The sequence below is a fragment of the Cherax quadricarinatus genome, chromosome 22 (genome assembly GCF_038502225.1).
Source record: "Cherax quadricarinatus isolate ZL_2023a chromosome 22, ASM3850222v1, whole genome shotgun sequence".
NCBI classification, from domain to species: domain Eukaryota; kingdom Metazoa; phylum Arthropoda; class Malacostraca; order Decapoda; family Parastacidae; genus Cherax; species Cherax quadricarinatus.
Genome location: NC_091313.1, coordinates 20,833,460 through 20,852,775, shown reverse-complemented (window position 1 = coordinate 20,852,775; position 19,316 = coordinate 20,833,460). Strand labels below are relative to the sequence as shown.

The 19,316-nt window shown below is 35.9% G+C and overlaps 1 protein-coding gene across 3 annotated transcripts in view; it reads left to right on the top strand.

The window, feature by feature from the left end:
- The window catches only part of cnc (NFE2 like bZIP transcription factor cap-n-collar), a 453,797-nt gene extending 437,150 nt beyond the window's left edge, over positions 1–16,647 (top strand). For all 3 annotated transcript variants that reach the window (XM_070087536.1, XM_053778153.2, XM_053778152.2), the window contains one exon: positions 114–16,647. In XM_070087536.1, the coding sequence (XP_069943637.1) occupies positions 114–275 (162 nt within the window). In that variant the 3' untranslated portion in view covers positions 276–16,647. The remainder of the gene's footprint in view (positions 1–113) is intronic.
- Positions 16,648–19,316: the final 2,669 nt, after the last annotated feature.

Genomic DNA, 19,316 nt, shown 5'->3' with positions numbered 1-19,316 from the left:
TGGTCTACTGTATGTGTGATATGAATACCAAAGAAGGGACACTGCTCATATAACAACAGACAGGTAAAAATGTATATCTAATTTCTATGTAATACTTGTGCATTTTTTTCTAGTCTCTTCGAGATCCAGATGGTAACCCATACTCTCCACATGAATACTCATTGCAACAGTCAGCGGATGGCAGCATTCTCCTGGTTCCCCGATCATCTCCCAGCCACTCCATGGATCCAAGTGCTAGTAATAAGCCTAGAGGCAAGGATGACCCTAAACAGTGAAAGTTACCATGTTCACTTCATTGCATATTCTTATAATCCAGGATTCACCTCAGAATATCCTCTTACACCAAGACTGTCAAACTGATAATGCATTACTTCTAATTCATACAACTTGGTGCAGTGCAGCAAGATACTCATGGTGGTGTTACACCAAGGTCAGTTTTGTAATGAGGGAAATCCTGCATGGTGCTCGAATATTCTTTGACATTTGAATCTAAATGAATTTAAGCAAACCAAAACTTGTTTATTTGGTGGATGTATTATTGTAACTTAAAAAAGTGTCAAGAAGCTGCAGTTGTAGACTTGAGACATGTTTGGCATTGCCATGGGTTCTTGATAACTTGTGATTTATAAATATAATTTGGCAGTTTACCAGTAACACTTGTCAAGCTAATAGTTGCCCCATATGCTCATTGCTGATATATTTGTATATAAAACTTGCATCCAAAACTTTTAAAGTACTTGATGCTAAGGCTACTGGTAGCAGTTTTACTGAGTTACAAAGGCTGTGATAACATCTCCCAAATTAAGTATAATTGTGCATGTAGAAAGCAAGATCTCGTACATATTTTGTTGCTTGATATCACAGCTTACTCAAACATTTAAATTCTTTGTATAGGTAACTTTCATGTAATATTTAGTTGGGTGAAATATATAAACAATTCTCTTCAGTGGAAGTTATGCCACTTTGGGGCACAGGAGGAATAGGAAAATAATGAATGCCAGGGCAGGAAAAAAAATGAAGTCCTTCAGATTACAGGGCATATGGTTGAAAGGACCATTTTTGTATGTATTGATCTCAGACCTGCACATTTTTTACTGAATTTTCTGGTTATCTTCAGATTTGTCAGTTAATACATACTTTTAAGAATTTGGTTTTGTAAAAATCAAACTCAAGTGTTGATTGGTTTCTCTAAGACTATCTTTTAAAATCTTAATAATTTGTTATTCAGCTAAATTGGTAGTAAATAAATACCAATTGTATGCTGGTTCTCAGGTAGACTTTTAAAAAAAATCACTGTAAGTAAACACATGTATTTGCCTCACAGTGCTAATAAATCTAAATTTTTCTCTTTTGTTATAGATAACTAATGTGTAAACTCTTTCACTAAATGTTTTAAGTGTAATTTAAGTCTGTCACTTGAAAAGGTGCAGACATAAATAGATAAATCATTCAGGGAAAATTCTACATACACTATACAGTACTGTGACTATCCCTCAAGGCACTGAGGGAACAAGACACCCTGGATAAAGATATTGCAAAAATTGAAAGTTGATCAGTCATTATGATTAACAACATTTGGCTAAGATATGAAGGTACAAATTAATTTAAATTTTCATTTATTTTTCAATTTTTACCAAATTATTTTATGGAATATCACACAATAGTAAGAAAAGGCATGTTATTTTTAAATTTTGTTTTTCAGTATACTTATATGGGAAGTTAAAAGTATATACAGAGTATATACATGGACCCAATATTGCAGCAGTTAAAATGGGTACTTTGTTCAACACACTAATATGTATTGGGCAGTTCATTACAGAAAAATCTTTGACACAGGTTTTTGTGATAATGATGTTATCAGTGGCACCAACTCTTGGATTCTGGTTAGTGTGGAAAAATTGGTAGAGGTAATTAATATACAGTGACAAGGCAAGGAAGGTACAGGACAAATATAATTAATATCATGTTTTCCCTGGTCTTTTGAGATGCAATCATAACTGATTTGAAGATTTTGCATTTATACATAAAATTGCTTATCATGATGCCAGAAAACTACTAAACTGTTTTGTGCATATCTAACTTTGTGTTCATTTATTCTAAGGATTAAATTTTTGCTGTTTGGTTGCAGCCCTTTCCAGGACTTTCATGTATACCAGGTACATAAATCATTTATATTTTTAAGTCATATGGCAGTACAATTACCTATGCTTTTGCACATGTTTGTGGTTAAGAATTAGCCATTTAGCAGCAGTTGTCATTGTTGCTTTCAAATTTCTTATTGCCTCTTATGTAACTGCACCTGACTATCCCTAGGTGTCTTGCCACTGTAATTTTACCAAGGTCAGAATATACAGTACTCACTTTAAATGCTGTTTGTGTGCATGCACTGGATAACAATAGTCAGAAGGTTCCTTAGTAATTTTGTCCAGCCCAGTGGCCATCATAAAAAATGAAATAAGAACAGGCCTATGTAGGTTATATGTGGAATTACCTTACAATGACTCTTTCTGTTATGTCTGTGCATCAAAATGTCAATGCACAATGTGAAAATAGCACTTGTTTCAGGAGCTTAGCATATGTACACCAACATGTAAATAAGACACTTTTGCAACACTAGGAAAATTTTCACTCCTGGGAGTCAAAAAGTTTCCTAATAAATGTTATTGTTATTACATTCATTGGGAGGTGCTAAACCCACATGGGTCATACAGCACCATGTTTTAGTATTTCACTAATATCCTATTTTTAAACAGCTTGGTATTTCTTTTCCATAGTACTTTTGTTTCCACTCTGTCCCCTGCCAAAAAGAAAAAAAAATAGTCAAACTTCACCTTACATTTTTATATACAGTGGAACCTCAGTACTCAAACAATTCAGTACTCATACTCTTTGTTCAGTAAACAAAAATCACTCAGTAGTTGACCATTGGCTAAGCACTCAACCAAACAAACACGACCTGCCAGAACGTGTATCAGTCTCCACACAGCTGTCGCTCAGTCCAAAACTCCCCTGAACTTAACTGTAAACTCTCTTCTGTTTCTTCACATTTTTTTTGTGTGTATAAGTCACCATGGGGGCCTAAGAAGATTAGTGATAACAGTCAACCAAAAAGAAAATTGGTTAGTGCGTGTTTTCCCTTATGTAAACACTGCCTCCGCCTCTCCATATAATATGCCTTTTATAAATTTCTGCATCTTTATTGTACTTATAGGTTATCTGTCGTGTTTCTGATATCAAGTTTGAATAAATGTGATAGATAACCTTTATTACTAATATTAGCGTAATTACACATTATATTTGCGCCACTGCTAGTATTCAGCTATCAAGACAACTCGTGATGCTAAATGCTCCTTCTGCTACTGCTTTCTTTCTTTTTTTCTTTTTTCTCTTCTCTTCTCTCTCATATATATATATATATATATATATATATATATATATATATATATATATATATATATATATATATATATATATGTATGTATGTATGTATGTTACGTTTGATTTCCACTTTGAATTTTTCACACCAAAAAAATAGAAGATTTACTGTTAGGCAGACTACTGCATTATTAAAAAAATGTTATAAATAATATCAGCACATTTGTGAAGGCATATTAGACCCACTAGTTGACGTGTATTGGACGCGTGACATGACTTGTTTACTCTTGAACTTCAAAAATCGAACATTTCCACTACTTTGAGTTCAATTTCAAGGTACCTTTAGTCTGTAAACCATTCAAAATCATCTCTATTTTTGTAATATATCTTTCATTCTATTAAATGAGACAAAAAACTAGAATACATTCATAAATACTATGTGAAAATACACCGCAAAGTCACTGTAAGTGTATTTTTGGGGTCTGAAACGGATTAATCAAATTTACATTATTCCTTATGGGAAAAATTCGTTCAGTGCTCAAACAGATCGGCACTCGAACAGCCTTCTGGAAGTAATTAAGTTCAAGTACCGAGGTTCCACTGTAATTATCTTGCAGGACAGTGATGAAATATCTCTCTCTTATCAGGTCACTTAATTTGTCTGATGTCCTGTGGATAGTATTTACAAAACATTAAAATTGCTGAAGTTGACTTTCTGAATCACGAGAACATACTTGTAGTAGTCATGACAGCCACACTTATGGCCCCTCAGGGGAGGTTCCTTGATGCTGGTGAGGGGTTCTTGTTTCAAGGAATTAAGCTTCTCTTCCTTGGATCAAACCTGATTGCCTCCCATTTCCCAGGTACTGTATGAACCCTGTGAGTTTAGTGCTTCCCCTTAAATATAATTATGGGAAAGTGCTTCACCCATAGGGATTACAGAATGACTGTTAACACTAATAATACCATTATGACAGAAGTTGGTGCTTTGTGGATTATTATTGCATATTGAGAGCAGTCCTTTCAAGTATAATATACATTGTACTTGATTGCTTTCATTCAGACTAATGGCAGAAGTCATGCATGCTTACCCAAATTGTGGTTTGGCATGAGTTCACTTCTAACAGATGCCAGTCATGCTGATATTGTTTTGGAAAAAAGTGATTTACTGTACAGTACTTGTGAAAGACAATATTTGTAAAGGAAATTTACATTTTTATCAGATCTAGTAATCCTTTCACATACTTTCAAGAGCAATTCAGTAAATCTTGAGCTCAGTCTCAGATGAGGCCTTCTAAACTATAAAGGAAATAGTAAATGCACCAATGCTGTAGACACCATAATTAAAGTGTTTTGGGGAAAAACTACTTTCATATCATAAATGCTTAGAACACTAATATGATTCTGTTAATGGCTTCCTGTAACTTGTCTACTACTGTTTTTGTCATTAGCATATTTTATCAATTTACACTTATTTGTTAGCCTTTTTTCTTTGGGGAATAGGGGGGGGGGGGTTAGGAGGGAATTGTTGCATTAGTAAACAGAAGGGATGTGACAAAAGATTGACAGCCAATTTTGAAAATAAGGTTGTCTCATTACTCGCCCCTCCACATGCTACCTTCTGAATTCATATCAGTTGCAAATCATTGACAGAATTCAGGAATTTTTGTTATTTAAGGTTTCATATTTATTTTTCATTTAGATATGTGCTGGACCCATGGTGGATGTAATCTGAGGAACTGGCAGGCAGCTTCATTTTCTTGGATTGAGCACTTTATATATTACTGAGGGAATGGGAAGAACTCAGGTTCAATCCAAGGAAGGGAAGATTATTATTATAATCATAACTAAGTGCTAAACCCATAAGGAAGGGGAGAGCAGATCCAATTCCTTGATCAAATCTGAATCCCTCTCACTCTCCTGGGGCTGTATGACCCTTATAGCTTACTAAATGCTTCACTTGGATGTAACAGTTTGAGTGGCTTGACAGTGAAGGGCTCTTTAGCTATGGAAATGAAGTTACCTATTTCAAAGGTGATGTATGACCTCTATGAATTTAATGCTCTCCCCATGAATATAATAGACCTTCCCTAAGAGTTTGATTAGTGTATACAAGTTGCTTGACATAGCACAGTAACATTAAAAAAAAAAAAGCCCAGAGAAAAGTACATCCAACCAGACATTGAGTTGGTTTACACCTGCAGGCCAATAATTTATTATCAAAGGCTCTTGATGCAAGAAATTGGAACTACTTTCCAATTTCACAAAACTATTACCTCCAATTCCTAGACACTGTATTACCCTTAATCTTTTAGTGCTTCCCTCTAAATATAATGTATATACATAGTATATATTTGAACACTTGGATTCCTATATAAATCAAATTTAAAATTGCATTGTACTGTATGAATCTCGTTTAGTTCGTTTTAAAACATTACATGAGAATTCTGTTTTTTGCTCTTATTTGCGTGATGCGGAGTAAGCATCAACTTAGTTTATTTCTGCTGGGAATTCGTAAGTCTCTTATTCTATGATTTGCCCCTAAGAATTTACATTATTACATGGTGAATAAACTCTCATACAGTACAGATTTATCATTTGAGTGTATAATAAATTAGCAACAGTATTTACACTATAAAATGGTTGGTTTTCCTTGCAAGATGATTGATTAGGTTGGTATAGGTATAAATTAGGGCTGTCACCACATGCTGAATTTCAGTCACATTTTTATGTATGGACATCAGAGCTGTCGTTGTAAGAAGTTCCACATATCCGCTATTTTTAAGTATATGCATATATATACATGGTCATTATGGAGAACAGTTGTTTAGCTGAGCTTTGTGATAATTTATCTTTAAGGTGTATAATAATAAATGTTTTTTGCAGTATTTTTTCTGGAAATTTAAAAAAAAAAGTGTAAAGTTTGTTAGGATATATTAACCATTTAAAACTACTTTCCTAAGTAGGACATATGTGGTAAAATAAGCACCATATCTTATCAGCGGCCATGATTTAATCCTTGGCATTCCAATGTAAACAAAACAGTAGCCACTGCACATTCACTTAGTAATATTACATTTGCTTTTGACAGATGAGAGTACTGTTGTAGATGAATTTTTTATGTTATGGAGTAGGTATGGTTAGGTGTATTGTGGAAGATTTTGTTAACCACTGTAACTTAACCTAACCATTATATTATGATATATAATAATGACAACTTGATGAGTAAGATGTGTACAACACTGGTTTTCTTGTTGATGAAACTTTTTTGCCAGCACTGCAGGCTTCATCAGTTAAAAATATTAACAAATTACACTCTTGGAGACATCAGCCTTGGTGAAAGATGAAGTAGAGAGGTAGTCTGGTGTAATCAGCCCATTACTCTCGTTGAAAGATAATCAGTCTTAGCCAAAAGCCGAAACATGTGGCCAGATACTTATATACTGGAAAGTGAAGTGTAGCAGCTTGGAGATGAATTCATAGGTGAGGTGGGCCCACTAGTGGAAGTAGGTCATGTTAAACATTTGTTAGCAGTAGAGAATAAGAAAAGGTTATTTTTAGGGGCTTAACTCTTAAACTGTCCACACGTAGATATACGTTCACGTGTGGTGGGCTCCAAACGTAGATCAACGTTTTATTTTTCATTCCTTCAAATTTGGTGCAGTAGGCCTGAGTCGTCTAGACATGAAAGAATGGGTCTGTGCACTCAGTGTGCACACTATGAAAAAAATCGGAGACCACTTAGTACCTTGTGGGAGCACTAGTTCAACCGAGTGCCAGCTAGAGCAAACACCAGTGATTCACTGATGCGTCATATTAACACTCGCATTCTAAGAGGAAAGTAAAAATAGGTTAGATAAATGCATGAGTGGGTGTGGGTAGGTGCGAGTTGGACTTGACTAGCTTGTGCTATTGGGTCAGTTGTCGTGCTCCTTTCAGTGGATGTGACCTGACTAGGTGGGTCATTGGTCTAAGCTGGGGGGTGACATGGACCTGCTTTGCATGGGCCAGTAGGCCTGGTGCAGTGTTCCTTATGCATTCAGCTGGCTTTGGCTGTCTGTCTATATCACTGTCTCTTTGTATCTCTGTCTCTCATGTACTCATAAATACAGTTATGCATAATGTAAATTACCTAGGATAACCCAAAAATTCCAGGCCAAGTGCTATACAGTGTAGATATAAGACATAAATAAACATGATGCAAATAATAGCAGTGTCACTTGCTCAGCAATCAGGGAGCAGCCCATACACCACAAACCAACAGGTTTACTAGCCACTGCCTGAGACAGAGATGTTTGTGTGTAAGAGTAAAAACACAAAGGCAAGGTTCCCCATCCAGCAGTGCACATTCATCAAATATCACTTGCTATCTGACACCTGTCGTAACACTGTTGTTCAAGGCGTTCATGTACATGGATAATGAGAACCTTCAAAACTAGGGAGGCCAAGCCCATGATGACACTCTTCAGGTCACTTGTTCTATCTAGGCTGGAGTATTGCTGCACACTAACAGCACCTTTCAAGGCAGGTGAAATTGCCGACCTAGAAAATGTACAGAGAACTTTCACGGCTCGCATAACGGAGATAAAACACCTCAATTACTGGGAGCGCTTGAGGTTCCTAAACCTGTATTCCCTGGAACGCAGGAGGGAGAGATACATGATTATATACACCTGGAAAATCCTAGAGGGACTAGTACCGAACTTGCACACGAAAATCACTCACTACGAAAGCAAAAGACTTGGCAGACGATGCACCATCCCCCCAATGAAAAGCAGGGGTGTCACTAGCACGTTAAGAGACCATACAATAAGTGTCAGGGGCCCCCGAGACTGTTCAACTTCCTCCCAGCACACATAAGGGGGATTACCAACAGACCCCTGGCAGTCTTCAAGCTGGCACTGGATAAGCACCTAAAGTCAGTTCCTGATCAGCCGGGCTGTGGCTCGTACGTTGGTTTGCGTGCAGCCAGCAGCAACAGCCTGGTTGATCAGGCTCTGATCCACCAGGAGGCCTGGTCACAGACCGGGCCGCGGGGGCGTTGACTCCCGGAACTCTCTCCAGGTAAACTCCAGGAACACACACAAGACAGATAAGCAGACAGATAATGTACAGATAGACATACAAAGACATGTTTGTGTGCAAGAGTAAAAACATGTAAAGGTAAGGTTCCCTCCAGCAGGGCACATTCATCAAATGTCACTTATCTGACCCTTGTCATAACACCATTCAAGGAGTTTTGTACTCCAGCGTGTCTAAAACATTGCTGGGGCCTATAAATACTTTGTATATATTTCTAGACAATAGTAAATGACCAGGGCAGGTGAAAATGTTCACCTGTCAGTATGATTGTTACAATTTGAGTACTATTTCAGTACATAATATTAGTGGCTATGAAATCATGAACTGTTATAAATTCTAATTATCAGAACATAAAAATTAAATAAATTAAAATAAAAGAGAAAAAAGGTAAATCGGCAACACTTCTGCAAGCGGCAGGACTGGATGTTGCTGTCAGGCGAGCATCCAGAGCCAACTTCACGGTCTTGTATCTCGGTAAGTACTGGTCCTAAAAAAATTTTTTTTTTGTATTATACCATACAAAATAGCCCTTTTTAATTTAAAAACTTTTTTTCTTTCTTTTTCAAAATATTCTGAGCGCCACGCAGGTGAACGTAGATCTACATTTGGACAGTTTAAGGGGGTCCTCAGGTGAGAAAATGAATTCATGTGCGAGTAGCCAGCTGGTCGCATGCTTCTGCATTAGTCTAAGAGGCTGATTACATCAAACTATCTCTCCACTTTGTCTACTTCATCTACTGAAGCTGATGTCTCCAAGAGTTTAATTCATTTCATTATTTGAATGATGAAGCCTTCAGCACAGTCGAAACATTTTGTCATCAAAGTATTCCATTGTTGCACATGTCTCATTAGGCTAAACGTACCTTACTTAATCTAACCAAAAGAATCTAAAGCAAAGATTTGGACAATTTCCACAAAAAACTATAGTCAGATACACCTATTATTGTATACATTAAACTATGAATTATAACTTGGCTGAGCAGCTGTTCTTCGTACATATCCCCCTCACCCATGTTGCCTAAGTAACTAGTACAGCAAATACGTGAGACAGATTGACTAGCTTTTAACCCTTTGACTGTTTCAGTCGTATATATAAGTCTTACACACCACTGTTTCTGACGTATTTATACTCATAAATTCTAGCGGCTTCAAATCAAGCGGGAGAAAGCTGGTAGGCCCACATGTGAGAGAATGGGTCTGTGTGCACCACAAAAAAAAAAAAAAAAAAATCCTGCAGCACGCAATGAGAAAAAAAAAAACTGACCGTTTTTTTTTTTGGATTAAAACGCTGACTTTGAGGTATGTTTTCATATAGTATTTATCATTGTATTCTCTTTGTCATGGTCTCGGGTGATAAAATGGAAAACAAATTACAGAAATAGAGATGATGATGATTACTTTCACGATGAAAACGACCTTGAAATTGAGCTCAAAGTAGCGGAAATGTTCGATTTTTACCAATGTTCAGGAGTAAGCAAATCACACCACACATCCAATACACTTCAACTGGAGAGTCGAATATTCTTTCACTAGTGCACTGATATTATTTATACCATTTTTACAATAATGCAGTAGTCTGCAAACAGTAAATTTTGTATTTTTTTTGTACGAATAAAAAATAAAAATAGAAAGCAATAGTAATATAAGAGGGGCCTAGAGATGTGACTAATGAACAGAGGATTGTCTACATTGTTTATTCTGGACCCTATTTTGAAATTGGAATCTTTTTTAATTTGCATGAAATTGGCCAAATTGCCAATGTCTGACCACTTTACTGGGTAGTTCAGATTGGTAAATGGGTGGTTTCTTGTACTCAACAGATAGAAAAAATGGAGTTCTAAAGAAATAGCTATGAGTTTGGTCAACTGGAACAACGGAATTGACCAAAAACAGGGCTCAAACTCAGCGATGCATGTGTCACCTAGACTGCTAACTTTGCGGAAGCATAATTCCGTGAATTTTCGACCAAATTTCGTACTTTTGGTATTACCATCAGGAAAAGATTCTCTATCATTTCACTAGAAAAAATTTATTTTTTTTTTCCAAAAATTTATCAACATAGAATGAGTTTCAGAAAAGGGCCTGTGACAGTCAAAGGGTTAAACATTAAGGAAGGAGTTGTTCACTACACTGCTTACAGTACACTTCCGGCCCTACTGGAGTATGCAACCCACACCTGATTCAGAAATTGAAGAAAGTGCAGAGGATTGCATTGAAACTAGTACTGGAGTTAAGGGAACTCAGCCTGATGATGCTGGAGGACTAGGGTTATTACATACAAAATACTGAGAAATTGACAGAGTGAATAGGGACATTGTTTGAGATATGGGAAACTGGAAAAAGAGGGTACAGATGAGTCACAGGGATGTTAGGAAGTACTTATTCAGCTTTAGTGGTCAGGAAGTGGAAAAACCTGGGGAATGGAGCAGTAAAGGCAGGATCCAGACAGCTCTAAGAGGAGGTACAATAAGGCTTTTGAAGACAGGTGTGAGCCTTGTAGCTACCAATGAAGAGACAGTGCCAGGAGCTGAGACACGACCCCTGTAACAACATACACACACTACATTGTGGTTTATGAAGGCTATTATTATTATAATCAAGGGGAAGCGCTAAACCCGGAGGATTATACAGCGCCTTGGGGGGGATGTGGAAGGCATTCAGGCTTAATTCGGGGAACTGGAGCACAGATCCAATTCCCTAAATCAAGAGCCCCTCACCAACATCAAGGAACCTTCCTTGAGGGGTTATGAAGGCTAGTTTATGTAGTTTATCAAACAAAATTTTATTGATAATGAAATTACGGATTTAATTTATTTTTCATTAAATAGTATCCCAGTTTATAACCATAATACCTCCCATTTCAAACTGTTTTAATGATAAAATGAAGTCTGGTGCATTGCAGAATAAGATCAACTTATTCTTTGCAATGTCACTGTTAGATACAGTACTGTATATGCACATATAAATGGTATATGAAATAAAGACACATGCAACACTTTGGTATCATTGAAGTATCTGGGCTGTGCAACAGGCTTCAGGCTATTGTAATGCTCGAGTCAAGCATTATAAAAGAAGGGAGAGGTAATTTTGAAGTTATTAGTTCCTCATCCTTGATAGGTGATGGTGAATCACATAACCTGAAGTAAAGGCATGAGGCCAAAGATTTATATACTGGAGCTAGAGATGAGGTGTAGCAGTTGTAAATGACATCACAGGCGAGTAGGTCCCATTGTTAGACGTAGGTCATGCTAAACAGTTGTTAGCAGTAGAGTTGGAGAAGATCCCCTTGCTGTGTCAGACAGGTATTAGTCCGACATGTTGATAGGAAACACCGTCACATCTTGTTACAGGGGATGCCTTCTCCCATTTTCTTGCTAATAATTGCTTAGCATGACCACTTCCATTACTTGGCCCCACTCACCTGTGGAGTCATCTACAGCCACTAAACCTCATTTCTGTCTCCAGTATAAAAGTCTGTGGCCTCATGTCTCTGCTTCAGGTTAAAGAATTGATTGTTTTTTTATTGAGGATGACTGATCACCTAAAAATTACCTCTACTTTCTCCAGTGTTATGATTGTCTATGTTTGATTGAAGCAGCCTCCTGCACAGGCTAGACATTCAGATAATAAAGGTATTTAAGTATTGCAAGTGTCTTATGCTGTGTGCTCTTAACAGAAGGCATAACAAAAATTTTTATTCTTTAATGAATACAAGGAAAACCTACCAGAATTATTTTCAAATTACCTTGACATTAGAATTTTATATTAAAATTCATATGTCTTTATGTAACTTATTCAGGGACAGGCTATTTTTTTTTTTTCAGCACTTCAAGTGGATGCTATAGTGTCCTAAATATATTAAATGAATAGTTATATATTCATCCTATATATACTATATGGAATATCTGATGCATTGGCAAAACTATTTTATTTATGAAAATTTAACCAAGCCATTAATACAGTCTGTCAGACACTGCAACATAATTAACCAAGCCAGTATGTATTACACAGTTTTAAGAGTAATGCCAGCCAATGAGCTGTGCAACAATCAGTTGGTACATATACATAGGTGACTTGCAGCTCAGTGGCCAGAGCATTTGGCACACAACCAAAAACCCAGGATTCAATCCTAGGGAAGGCAAAACAGATTAGCAAGTCTTACTCCCACTGCTCCTGTTCACTTATTGGTAAATAGGTGCCTGGGTGTTAGTAGACTGTTGTAGGTTGCATTCTAGAAATGAAGTTCATATCAAAGACCAGACACCAGCATTGCACTACTACTGTAACTACACATGAGTACTCCCTTTTACACTGGTGACAAATTGTGGTATTATATATAGTATGTATATGGGGTGATATGCCTCTTGTGAATGTACAGGTTTGAAATAAGATGGGTAGAAACCTTGACCTTTCTTATTAATAATAATCTGTTTATAAAACTGGTATGTAGCCAAAAAAATTTTTTACAAATGCTTAGTTTTGTATGCTAAAGATTCTCTTACCCCCAAGTGTGATTATCTAATTACATACAAGAGTATGATTTTTTAAGATGCACTTTGAACCTGCTAAATCAGTCATAATACACTGTTATATTTTAAGTTGAAAAAATTCTTTTTTTGCCTTATTTGTCAATATGAGCATTGGAAGAGGTACATTTTCACTGTGACATTGGCATGATAATTGGTGCACAACAGGTGCAGTTTGAGCTCATGGCAAGCGAGTCCTAAAATTCACAGGCCAGTATTATAAGCTTCATCCAATTAGGTAAATTTCTGTATACCACAGGAACATTAGCATGGGCCCACTGTGACCACACATGTAGGTTTTAAGAGAAATCTCACACCATCATGGCTGTAACAATCTTCATTTGCAGTTGTTGTAGGGCCCATGCCAACATTCCTATGGTGTACAGAAATACACCTAGCTGGATGAATTTTACACAAATAACCCCCACATAAGAGAGAGAAGCTTATGATGACATTTCTGTCCAACTTGGACCATTTACAAAATCACACTGTGTAACTGTAAATGGTCCAAGTCGGACCAAAATGTCATCATAAGCTCCTCTCCCTGTGGGTTATTTATGTATTATTTCAGTCACAGTATTGTGCCTTTTTGTTCTTGGGTGAATCTTATAAAACTGGCCTGCAAGTTTAGAACTTGCTTGTCATAAGTTTGAGCTCCACTCGTTCTGCTATATGTTTGCAATCATGTTACTACAATTTCATGAATGATGTCATCTTTACCAGCATGGAAGGGGAAGAAGAATCAGAGGAAAGCTCAAGCATCAATAAAGGTATCAGTGAAGCAGATTAACAATTCTTACTAGTAAAATATGGTGTGTTGCAGTGTATTATTAAAACACACACACAAGTTTAATCATATTTTTTAACAGGAAACCATTCACAATAATACCAGTGCTATCAAAACTAGTGCTCTTTCAACACCCTTTAAATTTGCATCTTTACTGTCAGGCTGAACCAGGTCAGTGTTGGTCACTTTACCTGCCACCAGATCATGCAGCCTAAAAAAACCTAGTACCAGTTATGAATGGCCTCTGTTTTCTTTGAATTATCAGAAATTTACTACCCAGTATCAGTGTTCATTTTTTTGTGTGAATATATCATTAATGGTTGAGATAATTTGGTGACATGCTGTATTATCAAGTCATTGGCCTGCAATAACGAATAAGTGTTCAAGGGCACTAACTTGCCTAATGTACCATCATGCTCACAGATTAATAAGGATTAAAATACAGTACTTTCTATCTCATTGTACATGGTTATAAAGCAATTTTATAACCAGGTAGAGTACAATAAAAATTAATACAAATTAGTTGTCTTTTCTCAAAACTATATAAATGTAAATGTAGATCAGTCAATCAAGTGTTCAGCCTCAAATACAATATCTTAATTGGAATTTTTTCCTAAATCTTTTGTTGCCACTTGGCTGGCAGTAGTTTTTTATTGTATAGTAAATGCTTTACATAACTCATGCTTTGAGTTATCCAAATTAATGTTCAGAAAAGTGTGTATAATAGATCCCAGAATGACCACGATTTAATGTATGTGAATACTGTATGACGATTATCTGAATAGAAATAAAACTTTTTCATATGGAGGCACAAACTAGATTTTTCAAACTACAATTCAGAATTTTTAAATTGAGAGAACATTTACATTATTATTATTATTCTTAAAAAATCTTTTCAAAAAAAAAAATGCACAGTGTCCCACATTAGTTTAAAAAAAAAAATTAGAAAATTTTCACTCCCCGCTCCAAGAAACAGTAAAATAGTTATGCAAATCCTTAAGGTAGATTTGTAAATTAAGACTATTTTAGCAAAATTAGGCTGAGATTCTTTTAACCCTTCAACTGTCCAAACGTAGATCTATGTTTACTTGCATTGCGCCCCAAACGTAGACCTACGTTTTATTTTGCATTTGAAAACACGTAAAATAAAATGTAGATTTACGTTTGGAGCGCTAGCGGTACAAACATAGATCTACGTTTTGACAGTGTAAAGGTTAAGTGTAAAACTGATAAATGACAGGCTTTGCTGTAACTTCTTAAAATAAAATAAACCAGCAGGTATATGTTTTAATGTGAAATATGTGCCTTCTTCTTAAAGTTTTCAACTTTTTGTTTAATATATTTTAAAATGCTATACAGAAAAAGTGCAACAAAATTTAAACCCAAAATTAAAAATGACCTCTTAGAGACTGGTTAAACATTTTGGATATGCTTCCTTTCAGAGAGAGGAAACATAGCCTCAATAATTTATACAAGAATGTGAAAACCATATAGGGAAGCTTTTTGGAACCTTAACAGGAAGAAAAAGACATAATATTAAGCTAAAGCTAACTGCATTAAAAGTACATGTGTATCTTCAACTGCATCATTGGAATGAGCTCAAAAGTAAGGAATATATTACAATACAGAAAATAAAAAATATGGTACATTAAAGACAAGACATGCATACTATACCTGCATATCATTATGATAAACAAATATCAATAGTAGTTTAAGATATATGGAACCCCAGCACAAAGTATACCACCAGCCTATTGTTGTGACTATTTCTTTTCATAAGTGCCCAGACATTTATCTGAATTTTTCAGCATTAAATATTGCTGTATATAAGTTTTAACTAACCATCACAAAAAACATTTCTAAAACAGTATATTCAAATAATGTGGTAGTTATCACATCACTTATTGCCTTCCATGGTTTCCTGTACACTGTGGGCATGGAACTGAAAATTATTCACTTATCCATGGTGTTTCTTGTCTGGAGGGTTGCAGCATTAAATACATGCATTAAAGGAAAAAATGATAATTATCTATTTGTATCTAGAGACTGTTTTATTATAACTTGAAAATATGAAAGAATTTTTGTCCTACCAATCCTCTTAACACTTCACACCAATTGTAGTGTAGGGGTAGTGGAGGGGTTTTCAGTTATTGCTTTAGTGTAAGTTTTGTGGAGAAGACAAGTGTTACATACTGCTAATGTTAATGGTTGTACACACTAAACTGATTCTGGTGAATATTTGTGGTGGAAGCAAGGCACTAACTTATTCGGACAAATGAGCATGTAACAGTTAAGAATTATTATAAAACTGTTATAAATAGTCATTTCAAACATACTAACTCTTACTTCAGTATTTCCATTAACAATTCACCAATTATGTTAGTAGTTAAGTTTTCTTTCCCATTCATTAATAATTTACGTTCATTTTTAGTGATCATATTATCATGGACAAAAAACTTATGCTATGATTTCCCTTGTTAGGAATTCAAAGCAGCTTTTAGCTCCACTTTCTTCTTTTGACTTGACATTTGTTAATATATACTGGTAATCTTCACCATACAGCATTTTTCTGCATACAATACTTTAATATTACGATAATCTTTATTGTATTCTGTGATGATCTTTTGTACAAAGCTGCACCTGACTACAAGCCACGTGCACTGGATCAGGTCAAACCTGGCCCCTTATGGCTTAGTCTCACCTGTATCTCTGGATGTAAATATTATTTTTTTTTTAGTGCCTCTGCAGTGAATTCTAAATTTGTTTTACCTGATGAATTGTTTGAGTGATTGCTGATGGTGAAGACTTAAGAAAATTGCTAGAGCTTGTATTTTTATGTACAATATGGAAAGTGTTTTTAATAAAAACGTAAGTAGTTTCAGTGATTACATTCATACATCCTACACATTTTTTTTTATTTTACTTACCTTTTCTAATAAATATATAGTATAAGCTGACCTCTGTACACAGACTTTTCAATTATGACTACTATCTACATATCTCAAGAAAAAAATTAAGGTGACTGAAGGTTTCTTTTAAGTAAATCTCTAGCCAAATAATTTAAAGGATCAGTGCAATTGGGTGACACCTGGGTTTCATTAATGATAAATAGTAATGTCATTCTCATTCTCTTGGCAACGAAGGCCACTAAAATTACTTGCAGGCAAATTGTCACATTACATCGACCAAAAAAAAAAAAAAACGAAATTGAATGGTTGATTTAGTGGTGCCAATATTAGGGGATAATGAAGGATAAGCTTACAGTGGACCCCCGGTTATCGACCGTTTTTTCAGCGCCCAGTTATCAGCCATTAATTCGGTTATCGGCCGTTTGGGACTCGTCCATCCGCCGGCTGGGGCCGCTTGCACGTCAGTTTGACTTTGTCTCTGGGCGAGTGAGGAAGCTTCTGCTCATTCATCCAAACATTTTGCTACAATCCATTGTTTTTTGTGGTTACTCATTTAGTGCAACTGCAAAATAAGCAACCATGGGCCCAAAGAAACACGTTACATAGTATATAAAAACATGCAATGTTTATGTGCGACATATATTTAATAATAATCACTCGTACATTAAATGTCTTATTTTACGTTAATATAGACATTTCCATTAATCCATCTATTATATCTTCAAAATTATGTAAGAAACATGTTACACAGCACATAAACATGCAATGTGTATTTAACCCTTTGACTGTCGCAACCCCCAATCCTGAGGTGTCTCCTGGTGTCGCAAAATTTAAAAAAAAAAAATTCTTATGAAATGAGAGAATCTTTTCCCGATTGTAATGACACCAAAAAAAACGAAATTTGATGGAAAACTGACGGAATTATGCTCTCGCGAAGTTAGCGACCTCGGCGCTGTTTACAAATCGGCAATTTCGCCCACTTTGAGCCCTATTTTCGGCTAATTCCATTGTTCCAGTCGCCCAAACTCATAGCTATTTCTTTAGAACTCCATTTTTTCTATCGATTGAGTACAAGAAACTGCTCATTTACCGATTTCAACTACCTAATAATGTGGTCAGAAATTTGCAATTTGGCCAATTTCACGAAAACTAAAAAATATGACAATTTCAAAATAAGGTCCAGAATGAACAATGCAGACATTCCTGGCTCTAAAATAACATTTTCTTTGCTCATCAGTCATGTCTCCAGGCCCCTCTGATATTACTCTTGCTTTCTATTTTGAATTTTTATTCAAACAAAAAATAGAAGACTTACTATTATACAGACTACTGCAATACTGTAATAATTGTATAAATAACATCAACCCATTCATGACTGCATATTAGAATGGCTAGTTGGACATTTATTGGACAATGGCATCATTTGTTTATTTTTGAACATTGGCAAAAATCAAACATTTCCCCTACTTTGAGCTCCATTTCTAGGTTCTTTTTATAGTAAAATCAATCAAAATCACCTCTATTTCTATAATATGTTTTCCATTCTATCAAATGAGACCAAGAAAACGAGAATACAACCATAAATACTATACGAAAATAGACCACAAAGTCGGCATTTTAATTGAAAAAAAGTCGGAGTTTTTTTTTTCTCGTTATGCACTGCGTGCTCCAGGATTTTTTTTATATGGTGAACACTGACCACACAGACCCATTCTCTCACATGTGGGCCTACCAGCTTTCTCCTGCTTGATTTGAAACGGCTAGAAATTAAGAGTACTTATATATACGTCAAACACGGTACCTCGTAAGACGTATATATACGGCCGCGACAGCCAAAGGGTTAATAATCACTGTTTGCCACATTAAATGTCTTATTTTACGTTAATATAGACATTTTCATTAATCTATCTATATCTTTTTCAAAATTATGTAAGAAACATGTTACATAACATAAACATGCAGGGTTTATTATAAGCGATGTATATTTAATAATCACTCTTTGGCACATTAAATGTCTTTTTTTTTTTTTTCAACAAGTCAGTCGTCTCCCACTGAGGCAGGGTGACCCAAAAAGAAAGAAAATCCCCAAAAAGAAAATACTTTCATCATTCAACACTTTCACCTCACTCACACATAATCAGTTTTTGCAGAGGTGCTCAGAACACAACAGTTTAGAAGCATATACGTATAAAGATACACAACATATCCCTCCAAACTGCTAATATCCCGAACCCCTCCTTTAGAGTGCAGGCATTGTACTTCCCATTTCCAGGACTCAAGTCCGGCTATATAAAAATAACCGGTTTCCCTGAATCCCTTCACTAAATATTACCCTGCTCACACTCCAACAGATCGTCAGGTCCCAATCCCATTCACTCCTATCGAACACGCTCATGCACGCCTGCTGGAAGTCCAAGCCTCTCGCCCACAAAACCTCCCTTACCCCCTCCTTCCAACCTTTTCGAGGACGACCCCTACCCCGCCTTCCTTCTACAGATTTAAATGCTCTCCATGTCATTCTACTTTGATCCATTCTCTCTAAATGACCAAACCACCTCAACAACCCCTCTTCAGCCCTCTGACTAATACTTTTATTAACTCCACACCTTCTCCTAATTTCCACACTCCGAATTTTCT